The following is a 14373-nucleotide window of genomic DNA, read 5'->3' on the forward strand; positions in this document are numbered from 1 at the left end:
ACCACCTGCTCTGCTTGACATAGGACCTACAGCTGCCAGGAGGGCCATCTTGTCCAAGCTATCTTCCACTATGAAAAGCAAGAGGGCCCTCTTTTCAACCTGGGCCCATCATAATGGCTCCCGCAAAGAAGGGTGGCGAGAAGAAGAAGGGCCGTTCTGCCATCAACGAGGTAGTAACCAGAGAGTACACCATCAACATCCACAAGCGCATCCATGGAGTGGGCTTCAAGAAGCGTGCCCCTCGGGCACTTAAAGAGATCCGGAAATTTGCCATGAAGGAGATGGGAACTCCAGATGTGCGCATTGACACCAGGCTCAACAAAGCTGTCTGGGCCAAAGGAATAAGGAATGTCCCATACTGAATCCGAGTGCGGTTGTTCAGAAAACGTAATGAGGATGAAGATTCACCAAACAAGCTCTATACATTGGTCACCTATGTACCTGTCACCACTTTCAAAAATCTACAAACAGTTAATGTGGATGAGAACTAACTGCTGATTGTCGAATAAAGTTATAAAACTGCCAAAAAAAAAGAAAAAAAAAAGAAAAGCAAGAGGAAGCCATTTGCCCTCAAAGCAATAGTCAGTTTTTCTGAAGTTCCATAGGATCACCCACCCTGGACAGTGTTCTTTGAATGTTTCTACTCCCTCCATCTGTATTGGATATTAGGACCCAAGGAAGGTTAGTAAGACTGTAAGGAAGGTTAGTGGTTGTAAAGAAGACAAGGATGTAGAAGTGAGGGGATTGTGTCAATATCCCCCATGTAAGACACTTTGGAGGTGCCTCCTCATGAACAATAATTCATACAAGGACTCCTGTCAGGTGCTGCAGAAGTTGCAATCATTGCATTTATGAATGAGTTGCTCATTAAGAAACACCAAATATCAAAGTTATTGGCATATTATTAAATTTATTTATTGGTTTGTTTATTTTTAGAGAGAAGGGAAGAGGAGGAGAGAAACATTGATGTGAGAGAAAAACATTGATTGGTTGCCTCTCATATGCACCCTCATGGGGGCCTGAACCTGCAACTCAGACATGTGCCATGACTAGGGATGGAACTGACAAACTTCCACTTTGTGGGATGATGCCTAACCCACTGAGCCACACCAGTCAGGGGTATTATTGGCTTATTATTAATTTTTTAGTAATATGAATGATTTACTGATATTCATTGTTTTAAACAAACTAGTTAACTCTTGAGTTAGTCTGTAATACCTTTAATTGCACATTGGAAGATCCTTTTCTACCCTGAATGTATGTGTTCTCTTTAATTTGTGCACTCTTGTTTGACTTCCTTTTGAGCATGTACTCACACATATGTGTGCACACATATACATAGACACAAAATCCCCATTTATACTTACCTTATGCACACACATATCCATTTGGCTAGATTTTAAATACCTCAGTGATGTCACTTTGAAATAAATTAGTAGACTAGAAAGGCCTACTTTCCCACAGGGAGAAAGCTAAATGATGGGCAGTGAATGATTAAATGTATACAGGGGTGTGGGGAGCTAACTCCTCTTTATAGGGGTGTGAAATTAGGATGGGAGGGCTCTTCTTCCGAGGGGAGCCTTCCCTTTATTAAAAGACTTGAGAGTTTAGATTTCTTTAATAGGAATTAGGGTACCCGTGAATCTTTTTGGAACAGTATGGAAAGCTGAACCATGCTTAGCAACTCTGAAAGGTCTTTTTGATCCTTAAATGTTCTGATATAAAAACCTATCCAAGTTTTCATAAAAGTAGTAAAGTGTTTTCAGTCCTTTGTCAGTCTCGTCATATCCATAATAACCTTTTCTCTTTTGTGGAATAATTGTTTTCAAAACCTAGAAAACAAACAAACAACTCCTCCTCATTGTTTTATTCTTCAAAACAGGAATCTTCTTAATGCAAGAATTAAAATATTTCTATTAGGATCATAATAGTCAGCAATTTCCATTTAATGAGCTCAACGAAATCTTTTTACAAAGAGATACAGGCTTCCATTTGCCAGTTATTTTCTTTTCTGCAATTCCTAGGAATTCATTTAAGACTGAGTATGATCTCTAATGTTATATACCTAACTTTGAAAAGCCCAGGCATAGGCAGTAAAACAGGCCTTTGAGCTTTAGCTTAAAATTAAGACTGGAAGAAAGGAACTCAGCTTAAATGAACTGAAACTTTATAAAAGCAGAAACTATAGCCCATCCCTCTGAAATGAAATAATAGCTTGGAGAGTATAGTGTAAATCATTAAACTTACTTATTCCAAGTTTAGCTACCAACTAATTTTTTTTTCTTTTTTTATCAGGAGACCACAGGTGATTTTAACAAAATGAGCCCAAGAGGCTTCAGTTTGCCAAATCTTTATGACCAAAGAAGCAAGTACACATAGCAACCACCAAAATAAAGGGATGACAGCAGGAAATCTTGCAGAGCAACATGGTTGATATAAAAGCATAGTATATTTTTTCAAGTTTTCTTATTTTAGTGGCCACAATTCAAAACAAAGAAATACCACCATGTTTTCAATAACAAATAGGTGGAAATATTTTGAGGCATAATTTAACATTCTGATTTAGAGAGCTAATTTAAAAATAATATTACACTTTTCCATTACATTTTTGTATTTTTAAATATCCTCAGGTTGGTGATAGTGGTGTTGGTGGTGGTTTAATTGTTATTCTATACCTGCTATGTAGGTTGGGAAAGATGATGTTTTAATGGGAAAAGAAAAGGAAAGTGTGTCTTGTTAGGGAAAAATGTCAACAAGAATTAGACCAAGGTATAGCCTGTCTTTCTACTAAAGACATGTTGTCTGTTTCAAATATATTTTTGTATTTTTCCCCATGTGATGCAGCTGTGCTAGCCATTCATTGGTCAGAAATTAACCTCTAAAAGTTAGCAGTTGGGCTCTGAATTTTCAGCCAAGGGTAGTCTGAGAAGCAGTGTGTTCTTTGGCAAAGAATTGGTTAGCTCCAGATAACCAAAAAGATCTCCCTAGACATCTGTCTGAAGAGCAAAAGCCTAGAAAGAAATATAAACCAGTGAAGTAACCTGAGATGAAAGTGGGTTTCCCAAAGATTCAAGTTTTTTCAGTAGAAGGTGAATTCTCTGAGCCTCCCAGGGCAGAATAACAAAGCTAGGGTTGGGCCCTGACAGGCTGTTTTCCTAAGCCTATCATGCATATTGTCTAAATGCTATTTCCTAGTAGCAGGGGAAGGTTGATAGTCTGGCCTAACTGGTGCAGCCTTGCAGGGCACAGGGGGTGTCAAGAGCTTCTCTTTTCTGAAGCTGTGATGGATATATACATGGAGGAAGGTGAAGTAGATGGAGCCAATAAATGGAAAAAACTGTTTCAAGTAGGCTGCCAGAACAAAGGGAGCCTGAAGTAGGTATGAAACATCCAGTTTTGGAGTCAAGACATTAGAGAGTTAGGGTGAACCAGATCAAGAACTCTCATTGATCAGGGTAGTCTTGGCTCTCTAGGCTGGGATTACTCAACTGAGCTTTTCTATACTTCCTCTGGAGGCATACTGCACATATAAGCCTTCAACTTTGAGGGTTAGGGGGAAACAGGCATTATCGTACCTCCTTCCTGGGGTGTCTGAAGGATGATAGCCTTTTTGAATTTTGGCCCATTTCTGGGCCAGAAGTAATTTCCCACAATCCTTCTTTCCAACTTTTGCACTTTCTAAGAGAACAGGGGGTTGGAGCTGACCATGGTGCTGAAGTTGCTCCAACTACAATACAGTACTCAGAGACCATTTAGTGAGTACTTCAGGTGTGCCAGCTCTATAGCAGTCCTCCCTTATCTGTAATTTAGCTTTCTGCGATTTCAGTTACACATGCTCAACCACAGTCCAAAAATACTAAATGGGAAATTTCAGAAACTAACAACTCATAGATTTTAAATTATGCACTGTCCTGGATAGTTAATGAAATCTTGCACTGTTCCTCTCGGTCCCATCCAGGACATGAATCATCAGTTCTTCCAATGTATCCATGCTGTATACTGCACTTGCCCATTAGTCACTTAGTAGCTGTCTAGATTATCAAATCAGTTTATCAGAGAGACCACACATACCTTTTATTACAATACATTGTTATATAATTGTTCTATTTTATTATTGCTGTTCATCTCTTACTGTGTCTATTATAAATTAAACTTTATCATAGGCATGTATGTTTAGGAAAAAACTTGTTATATATAAGGTTCAATACTACTTCCAATTCCAGACATCCACTGAGAGTCTTGGAATGTATCTCCCATGGATAAGGGGGTCTACTGTATTTCTAAGTGTCTTGCATGGACTAACTCATTTCATGCTCACAGCAACTCTATGAAAGAGGTGCTATTATTATTCTCATTGACAGGTAGGAAAGTGTAATACAAACTTACCCAAAATTACACATCTAATAAGTAGGAGAGCCAGGCAGTCCACACCCTAGAGCTGTTTGCTTCACTTGCTAATGAGATTTATTAGCAGAGCCATACAGAACCTGTCAGATTTTCACCTGTCCAAATGTCATCCTGGCAGAAGTGGGCCATAGTTCCCTATGTTGAGTTGCCACAGCAGGTTGCTATGAGTTGGTATCTTGGAGAGAGCCAGACACAGAAGGGAAGACTGGTTGGGAGTGAATAAAAGTGACTAGTCCAGCCCTGGCTGGGGTGGCTCAGTTGGTGGGATTATTGTCCATAGCCAAAGGGTTGTGGGTTTGATTCCCAGTCAGGGCACATACCTGGGTTGTGTGTCTAATCCCTGGCCCAGGCATGTACAATCCTCAGTACAGGCATGTAGGAGAGGTTATCAATTGATGTTGCTCTCACTCACTGATGTTTCTATCTCCTTTTCTCCCTTCTCTCGCTCTTAAAAAAAAAGCAATGAAGAAAAATGTCCTTGGGTAAGGATAAAAAATTTTTTTTAAATATTCCCCATCATAACAGTCATCATACCTTAATGTAATGATTTGTTCCACACCTGTTTCCCTGGTAGACTGTCAGTTTTGAAAAGTGGGTGCTATTTTATCTCCCACATATTCCCATAGTGCATAGTACATAGTAGGTACTCAGCAAACATTTAATGGATAAATGCATTACATGTGATCAATATGGTGATAATTTATAATACATGTATTTCAACATTAATAGAAGCAGCATAAATCTGTTAAAATCTGAAAAAATATCTCGTCAGAATGGAGGCATAGGTAAACATGCTTCACCTCTACACAGAACTATAGCAAAAATTACAACTAGACTACAAAAACAAATGTTACCCAGATTCTTCAGAAAATCAAGCTGTATGGAAGTCCAACAACCAAAGATTTAGAGAAGCCACTTTCAGATGGCAGCCTTTTCTACAATAGGCCATGTTACTAGGACAGGGGATCAAAGCAGCTCTACTTAATACACAGAAACAAACACAGGGAGGCTGCTTAATACACAGAAACAAACAAAAGGAGGAGACAAAGAAGTATTGTCCAAATGAAAAAAAAAAAAGAACAAAACTCCAGAAAAAAAACTAAACATGATGGATATAAGCAACCTATCAGATGCAGATATCAAAATACTTCTTAAAGGATGCTCCAGGAACTCACAGGTACTCAACGGCATAAAAAAGACCCAGGCAGAAGTGAAGGATGCATTAAGTGAAATAACGAAAAATCTACAGGGAAGCAAGAGTGAAGAGGATGAAGCTGAGAATCAAACCAATGATTTGGAACACAAGGAAGAAAAAAGCATTCAATCAAAATAGCAAGAAGAAAAAAGAATTCAAAAAGAGGAGGATAGAGTAAGGAGCCTCTGGGAGATCTCCATACATACCAACATCTGAATCATATGGGTGCCAGAAGGAGAAGAGCAAGAAATTAAAAACTTATTTGAAAAAAAATAATGAAAGAAAACTTACCTAATTTGGTGAAGGAAATAGACATATAAGTACAAGAAGCACAGACAGTGCCAAACAAGTTGGACCTAAAGAGGGCCACACCAAGACACATCATAATTAAAATGCCAAAGGTTAAAGATAAAGAATATCTTAAAAGCAGCAAGAGAAAGCAATCACCTACAAAGGAGTTCCCATAAGGTTGTTAGCTGATTTCTCAAAAGAAACTTTGCAAGCTAGAAGGCACTGGCAAGAAGTATTCAAAGTGATAAAAAGCAAGGACCCACAATCTAGATTACTCTATCCAGCAAAGATATCATTTAGAATTGAAGAGCAGATAAAGTGCTTCCCAGACAAGGTAAAACTAAAGGAGTTCATCATCACTAAGCCATGATTGTATGAATTGTTAAAGGGTTTTATATAAGAAAAATAAAAAGATCAAAACTATGAACATTAAAATGGCAATAAATTCCCAATTATCAAATAATTGAATTAAACGACAAACTAAGCAAACAAGCAGAACAGAAACAGAATCATAGATATGAAGATCATTTGTTGGGTTATCAGCTGGGAGGGGTAAGGGGGAAAATGGGGAAAAAAGTGTAGGGATTAAGAAGTACAAATTGGTAGGTAGAAAATAGACAGGGGGAGGTTAAGAACATTATAGGAAATGGAGTAGCCAAAGAGCTTATATGTACGAACCATGCACATGAACTAAAGGAGTGGGGGCGAGTTGCTGGAGAGAATAAGAGTACCAGGTGGAATGGGGCAAAGAAGGAAAAATTGGGACAACTGTAATAGAATAATCAATAAAATACACTTAAAAATGAAAAATAAAAATAATATCCATTAAAATTTTTAAAAAAAATAGAAGCATGTATTGTGGAAATTATAGTTCTTTTGTATTTCCATCTCAGGAATTTCTTGAAGTTTGGAACGCATCTCAATCTTTTATAGATGTATCTTTACAGAGAAAAATGAAACAAAGAGCTAAGGTCATTATTTGGACAATTTGAATGCCTAATACACGTGTAATTGAATATTTGTTAATAAGTTAGCTTTTAAATTTGTTCTGTATTTTAGATTTGGGTCTCACTATAGTAAGTCAGGAAGGTAGCTTCACTGGCGTGAAAATAACTCTGAACATCTCTTTTAGAAGGTGTACAAGCATTCTGTGGTAATAGAGTTTGTAGTGGTAGTTATAGCATATTCCAATCAAATTTCCCATTTTAGAGCTGATATTATTGCCTGTTTATTGTTTGCTTTTAGTCAAGCCATGTTTTTGTTATGTTGTGTTAACATATAGATTTCTGTATCTTCCATGTTAACTCTTTTCCAGTGTGTGTGTTTTTCTAAACAAGATTCCACAGCTCAGCTATTGGAGGATAGGCCTATTTTGACAGTCCCCTTAGTCCGTGTATAAGCAAGCTCATTTTCTGCCAATACAGTTCCATGATTCTGTGGACACATGTAGTATACCTATGCAACTTGCAAATACTCATACATTATTACAATAGTAATTGAGTTTTGATGCAACTGGAACTCGGTACTACCAGGCTGCCAGCATTTTCTTTTGGCTACCAGTACTGGGCAGAAAGATTATAGTCTAACTGTCTTCCTATTTATTGATAAACAAAGTGGCCAGCCCAGCAATGAAGCCTGATTAGCAGTTTGCACCCTTGGTGAAAGGATAAACAGAGCCCTACTGCTTCTATGTTTGACTGCAATTTGCATCTTTAAAGAGGTTGGACTGCCCCGAGATTCATGTTCAACTTCCTAGTGCTTAGATATGTTACATGTCAGCCTTCTTGTTTTCTTTTCTTTCATCTTGACACAATTTTTGCCAGCATATTTGTGTTCCCATCTGGCCTACCATAAGCTTCCCTATAGTCACCTGTCTGAAGGATGAGTGGGAGGGGTGAGAGAAGGAATGTGCCTGTTACACTGTGCTCAGATTTTACATTCCTAAAAGGCCCTTTTTAGTGCCAACTCAACTCCATTTTGAAGAAAGCGTGATAGAGGAATGAAGACCAAAGACAAAAATGAAATCTGCTTACCACTCTCCCTAGCTCATGTGATCATTTTTGGCCTCTTCCCCTTCCCTTATCTTCACCCACTCTCCAAAAAATGCCCTTCTTCTTTATAAAGTGAAATATGGTATTCCTTCTTCCTTGAGTTTGGTGTAGTAGTGCTTGTTCTATTCTGAAATTTATTCTAACTTAATTAGGCTCTTAAATTAAGTGGTAACACCAAATATTTGAATCCCCCTATAATTATTTTCAAATGAAAAAAAAGGAAAATAATTTTAACTTGAATTTGCATGCTGGAAAAGGGAGCATTAATACATGTGAACATGAATTAATCTGTTTAAATAAACTTTCCCCATAATCCTTACCGTATGTAAACAACATTTGTTCTGCCTTAGAGGTATTGTATGGTTGGACCCATGAGACTGGTTATCCCACTGAACAATTTCCTTTTATAACTTCAAAAGAAATGGTATGTATTTATTGGAGGTTGTAGGGTGTTAAGTGTAGTTAGATGTACATTGTACCTCGGCTGTTTTGTTAATGCCAATAGGGATTAAATTAGATTTTATAGCTGTTGTAGAAGTCTATTTGGTAGCTAACAAGTGGGGTTTTGAAATCCTGGAAAACATAATCCTATTATAAAACAGGCAGCTGAATTAACATTACCCAGGAAGGTTCTCTTCATGGATTAACATTTTTTTTGACATTAACAAAGAAAATCATCAAATTCTATGGGGATATTACATGCTTTTCTCAAAAGTCACAACAATGAATTGGGAAAAGGGAGCAAGATAAATGACTGAACATGCTATTAGTTAGACTCTTTCTTTTTAAGAAGAGCACAGAGGCTGGGAAATGAAGCTGAGTGTGGCCTTATCTGTAATACTGACATCTGCTCTGGAGTTGGGAATATGGCCTTGGCTGGTGTCCATGTGAGCACCTCACCTTCAGTTGTACATAGTTATTTCCATCAGTAATTCCCTACTCCTGATTTTTTTATGTGGTCATTAAATAGTTACTAGGAACCAAAGTCTATGAACTAAAATACAAACTAATGCCACTTTCTGTGAAATCAGTAACAGTTTTCCAGTTACTTGTAAGCCTTAGCATCTGAGAATGAGCTGGAAAGAGCATTGACCTTTATGCTATTCCAATTTTATAGTCCTATTCCAAATTTTACTTTACACCCTACAAAAAAAGATGGACCTCTCATACACTTACATATACTTATACACACATGTATAAAAATACATATATACTTAACAATATATGGGTGGGCTTTTTATTTTTTTTTCAAGATTTTTTAAAAGATTTTATTTATTTATTTTTAGAGAGGGAAGGGGGAGAGAGAGAGAGAGAGAGAGAGAGAGAAAACATCAATGTGTGGTTGCTGAGGGCCATGGCTTGCAACCGAGGCATGTGCCCTGACTGGGAATCAAACCTGCGATGCTTTGGTTCGCAGCCCGTGCTTAATCCACTGAGCTACACCAGCCAGAGCTCCTTTTTATTTTTGAAAAATAAGCTTTCTTGAGCCCTGGCTGGCGTAGCTCAGTGGATTGAGCGCGGGCTGGGAACCAAAGTGTCCCAGGTTCGATTCCCAGCCAGGGTACATTCCTGGGTTGCAGGCCAGAACCCCCAGCAACCGCACAGTGATGTTTCTCTCTCTCTCTCCCTCTCTCTCTCTCCCTCTCCCTTCCCTCTCTAAAAATAAATAAATAAAATCTTTAAAAAAAAAAGAATATTTGTAAAAAAAAAAAAGAAAAAAAAAGAAAAATAAGCTTTCTTAAGTCTTAGCCATTGGTTTTGGCTTGCTGGTGAGGGTTTTTATTAGAGCTTGCAGGACTAGTCAATTTTCATTTGCATGGGTATCCTCTTGGCAGATAATCACATGGGTATCAACCATTGACATATCATTGTGTTATATAATTGCATGGGTATCAGTCACACGTATATCTTGAGCACGTCACCACATGGGCATCAATTCCATCTATATGGAGGAAGGTAATTGCATAAGAGGCAGGAAAGGGTATGTTTTCACGGCAGGTAATCACATGGATATCAATCAGGTTAGGTATGAAGGTAGATAATCCAGTACATATCCATCACATGTACTAATAGGGATAATTATGTGGATATCCATCACATCAACACCCTGTTTTTCTGATAGAGGCTTACATGTGAAGAGATTACATCATGTTATATCATGTGTTTGCTTATGCTGGAGAAGAAGCTGCATGTACCTGTGCACATACCAGGTCAGGTGGCCACAGAGTGCCTTAGGGGCTGAGGAAGCAGTACTGCGAACAGCACCTTCCTCAGCAGAGCACTAGAATCTCCCATAATTAGAGAGCCATTTAAGACTCTTGTTTTAAGGCTTCATCTCCTGCAAGAGTGGAAACACTCCTGGGAACAATATGAATGGGTATAGAAGACATTTGTGGTTTGCCACCAAGCATTCACTTTTCCTTCTTCAGTCATCAGCTGCTGACTTGCATTCCTGTCCATGTGGTCTGGGTGTATAGCTTCAGCCAGGGGTCTGGGATTCAGGGTTAACCAATCAGTGAATTGTATTCAGCTGGCCTCAGTGACTGGCTCAGTCTAAGTCCCATGACATTAGTCAGTCCAATTAGAGTGAATCTCATTCCTGTTGCAGGAGAAATGGGGAGTTTTTTCCCCTTAAAGGATCTCATCTGACATGAGGTGAGCCTGAGGCTGCTACAGCCATAGTGCCTGGGGAGCCAGATGTGTCCAGCGTCTCCCACCTGGACCTGAAAATGAAACCTCCCAGAGAAATTGGGACTGAGGGATGGAGAGGAACCCAGCACAGAGAGTGTTGACTGGGCATGATTCCAGCAAAATCTGAAGTGAAATCCCTGACCTGAAAGCAGTCACCTGAGTCATTGAAGTTGCCTTTGGCGTAAGCCATTTGGAGGTGCTTCTCTGTCCTTTGTTTCAGAAAGAACCCTAACAGGATAACTTTATCAGATCCTTTCCAGAGTACAAGGTTTCATTGGAGCCTTATGGGAGAAGGAACAGCTCTCAGGGAGGAAATGAGGGCAGAGAGAAGCTGGGCTTGGTTAAGGAACAATCACCTTGGACCTCAGCCTGGGCCTGGAGCTCCTAAAGTGTCTGGTCTCCTGGCCTCTAAACATCTGAACTCTAGCAGTGAGGAACTTTTATTAAAGACCTTTAAATGCGGCCTGAATGTTTTCCCTTTCCCCTCTGCCTATTTTATTACTTTGATATTTGTGTATGAGTTACACACCAAAATAAATGAAAAAAAAAAATAGAGATGTCCTCATGGCAAGAATCATACTGTTCTAAGGCATTCTTTTATTGACATTTCAGAGGATATATTTTATTTTTAACCAGACTGCAGCTATAAAAGAAGTAATACAAAAAAATAATTCTCCATGAAGTAAAATATACTGCTACCTTACATAGAATGTTTCTTAGAAGAACTAAATGAAATTTATATGCTTTGTTTACTAAATTATCTGTGTGTCAAGCAGCTTCTTCCTCTTGTCCTCCAGTTTGTACTTTATTTATGCTATCACTTTCTGCATATGCTGAGGTTTCAAATCAGAAGCTATTGGACCTATCCACAGAAACTTCTAATAAGAGAACACAAGTCATTGAAATGTACTTATAAATCTTAAAACCTCATTTTAACTTAATAATTCCAAATTCTCTCTTTCAAACTTAACTCAAACATTAGAGATAGAAAAATGTACCACTATAGTTGGAAATTCAGCACTTTATAGGGGGTCTAGACTCCAGTGGAAATTCAAATAAACAATAGGATGAAAGTGAGAAAGAGGAGGAAAGGATAAGGCTTGACTCATTCAGACTAATCATCTGTTAAGTTGCATTTGCCAATGATGTTCTCATCTGCTGCAGGTATGTATTTGTGAAATTAATGCAAGCATGAATCAGTGACTGAACAAATGCTTGGTCTCTGCCTGGGAGTCCCCAGGGACTTAAGATCAAGTGTGAGAGTTGTACAATTCATCCTCCATTCCAGCCTTCACATGTACTCTCCCCTCTGCCCAGCATTCTGCCAATCTCACCAAGAGCATCACTCTAGAGGCCTTTCAGGACCACTGAGATTCAGTGATTTCCTCAGCTCTGTGTTCTGTGTGTGTTAAGCGTACTTTCCCTTTTGTAACATGCATTGTACTTGTCATATCTGTGCAGTGTTTGTCTTTCATATGACCATGAAGGCAGAGATTAGGTCTGCATCCCATTACTCAGCAAAGTGCCTGCATGTGCTACTTTGCTGCTGTCAGTAGAGGTGGGGGTAGCATAATGGTGGTGGACTCCCCCTTCTCTGACATTGAGAAACAAGTATTAAATTCGAGGAACTCATCCTAATTTAAGAGCTAAGTCTGATTTAGCTAGAAAAGGGTAATTCAGTCCTCCCTACTGGTGATCACTTTTTATAGCCAATGAGTTATCAGCAGTGGCTTGCTGTAAGTTTCTACTAAAGTGTTTTTCCTCTTAAAAGAGAATCACAGAAAAATCAGTCTTTCTTTCCTGCTAACAGTGACAGTGGCGCGTGTCACCATGTTTACTAATAAGGACAGCCTGCCTTAGAACAAAGACAACATCGTGGATGGCAAAGTGGGTAAAGAAACAGGCATCCTTGACATTGTTGAGCTGCTGGCTTTGCCAACCCAGAAGCTCCCTTACCACTGTAAATTGTCACATAAATATCCTTAATGTTTAATTGAACCAGTCTGGGTTTGTTTTTCCATTTCGTGCAGTCTAATGTATCCAAACTGAACTGTAGAAAGCATATAGGCTTTGCTGTCAGATGTGTTGGTTTTGATTCTTAGTGGTATGGACCTAAGTCCTGACTTTCTTAATGTATAGAGTGGAGAAAGTAGTACTTCTACCTGGGGTTGATGTATGAATTAAATGAAATTATGTATTAAAATATCTACCAGAATGCCTAAAACAGATGAAGTACTCAGCCAATGTTATTTCTTTTTCATTTAGTAGCTGTTTCATGTATGATCTTGGGGATCAGTAGGTTGAATTAATGAACAATAAAATGGTTAAACCCCCAGATCTTTTACATATGAACTGTCAGGTAGTTCACAATCTAACATGGGAGTCAGGCATTCATAGTCATAATTACAGTGGTGTTTCCCAGCAGCCCTACTTGGAGAACAAGTCCTGCTGAAGGAAGGTAGGCATACCAGTCAGACACATCTAAAGGCTGGAGTTCAGGTCTTGAAGCCATAGACAAGAGGACAAGGAACAGTTGGGAATGCTGATGATATTAATTCTGAGGAAAGAGGACTGGAAACCAGAAAAGACCTCAAAGTGAAGAGGGAGTGGAATTATTCTATGCTGCTTCAGGGGGCAGAGTGAGAACAGACCCCATCAATGAGGGACTAGGATATAGATTTTCACTCAACAGGAGAAAGAACTGTTGACGAATGAGCAGTGTGTGAGTGGGAGAGAGCCTATCAACAAAGCAGAGGCACTCATCAGGCAATGTCCCTGGCAGGAGGTGGGGCCATCTGGCTCCCAAGAGTTCTTAAAAAGATCAGGATTTGACATTGAACTGTTCAACTAGACTCTTGTCGATTCAGAGAGCTTCTCTGTTGGTTTTGCTATCACCATTGTTTCTCTGATTTCCTCTGTTGTCAGGGGAATCACCCCACCCCCCAAACTGACCTCTCACTTCTAATTTTTTTTTCCATACTCCCTTGGTGACTAGAGTGATCTTGTACAGACAGGCAGAGTAATGGGATTTGTGTAGCTGCAGTGCAGTTTTTAGAGAACTGGAAGGCCTCTCTGGTCTATAGTCTTTCTGTTTTACCTGCCACAAAACCTGAAAATTTCCCATTTTTTTCATCTTTCACCTAAGACATTGCCTCCAGAAAGGACTCAGTAAGATGTCGTTTATTATGCAATATAGTGCTTAATAAGCTGTTAATACCCAGATAAATTGTTACCTGGGAGGGATGCTAATACCATACATGTTTTTAGAATTATTATAAAATTTACCATTTTAACCACTTTTAAGTGTACCTTCAGTGGCTAAGTACATTCACATTGCTGTGCAACCATCACCACCATCCATCTCCAGAACTCTATCATCATCCCAAATTGAAATTCTGTATCCATTTAACAATAATTCCCTATTCTCTGCCCCCAGCCCTTGCTATCCACTAGTCTACTTTCTGTTTTTGTGAATTTGGCTGTTTTAGGCACCTATGTAAGAGAAATCATGCAACATCTGTCTTTTTCTAACTGGCTATTTCACTTTGCATAATGTCTTCAAGGTTTATCCATACTGTAGCATGTAGAAGAATTTCCATCCTTTTAAAGAGTGAATTAATATCCCATGATAGGTGTATGCCACATTTTGTTTATCCATTCATCTGTTGACACTTGTGCTGTTTCTACCTCTTGGCTGTTGTGAGTAATGCTGCTATGAACATTGGTGTACAAGTATCT

The 14373-nt window shown here is 38.8% G+C and overlaps 2 protein-coding genes across 6 annotated transcripts in view; both read left to right on the forward strand.

Moving 5' to 3' along the window:
* CLYBL (citramalyl-CoA lyase) overlaps positions 1–14373 on the forward strand; it is a 338666-nt gene that overhangs the window by 195676 nt on the left and 128617 nt on the right. The window lies entirely within an intron of this gene.
* Positions 68–533, forward strand: LOC114508519 (60S ribosomal protein L31-like). The gene has a single exon (XM_036011415.1). The coding sequence runs from the start codon at positions 114–116 to the stop codon at positions 360–362; it is 249 nt and encodes an 82-aa protein (XP_035867308.1). The 5' UTR covers positions 68–113; the 3' UTR covers positions 363–533.

The sequence above is a fragment of the Phyllostomus discolor genome, chromosome 11 (assembly GCF_004126475.2).
Source record: "Phyllostomus discolor isolate MPI-MPIP mPhyDis1 chromosome 11, mPhyDis1.pri.v3, whole genome shotgun sequence".
Lineage (NCBI taxonomy): Eukaryota > Metazoa > Chordata > Mammalia > Chiroptera > Phyllostomidae > Phyllostomus > Phyllostomus discolor.

What these genes read in the sequence shown, in the direction of transcription:
- LOC114508519 (XM_036011415.1), top strand. Translation starts at nt 114, where the DNA reads ATGGCTCCCGCAAAGAAGGGTGGCGAGAAGAAGAAGGGCCGTTCTGCC.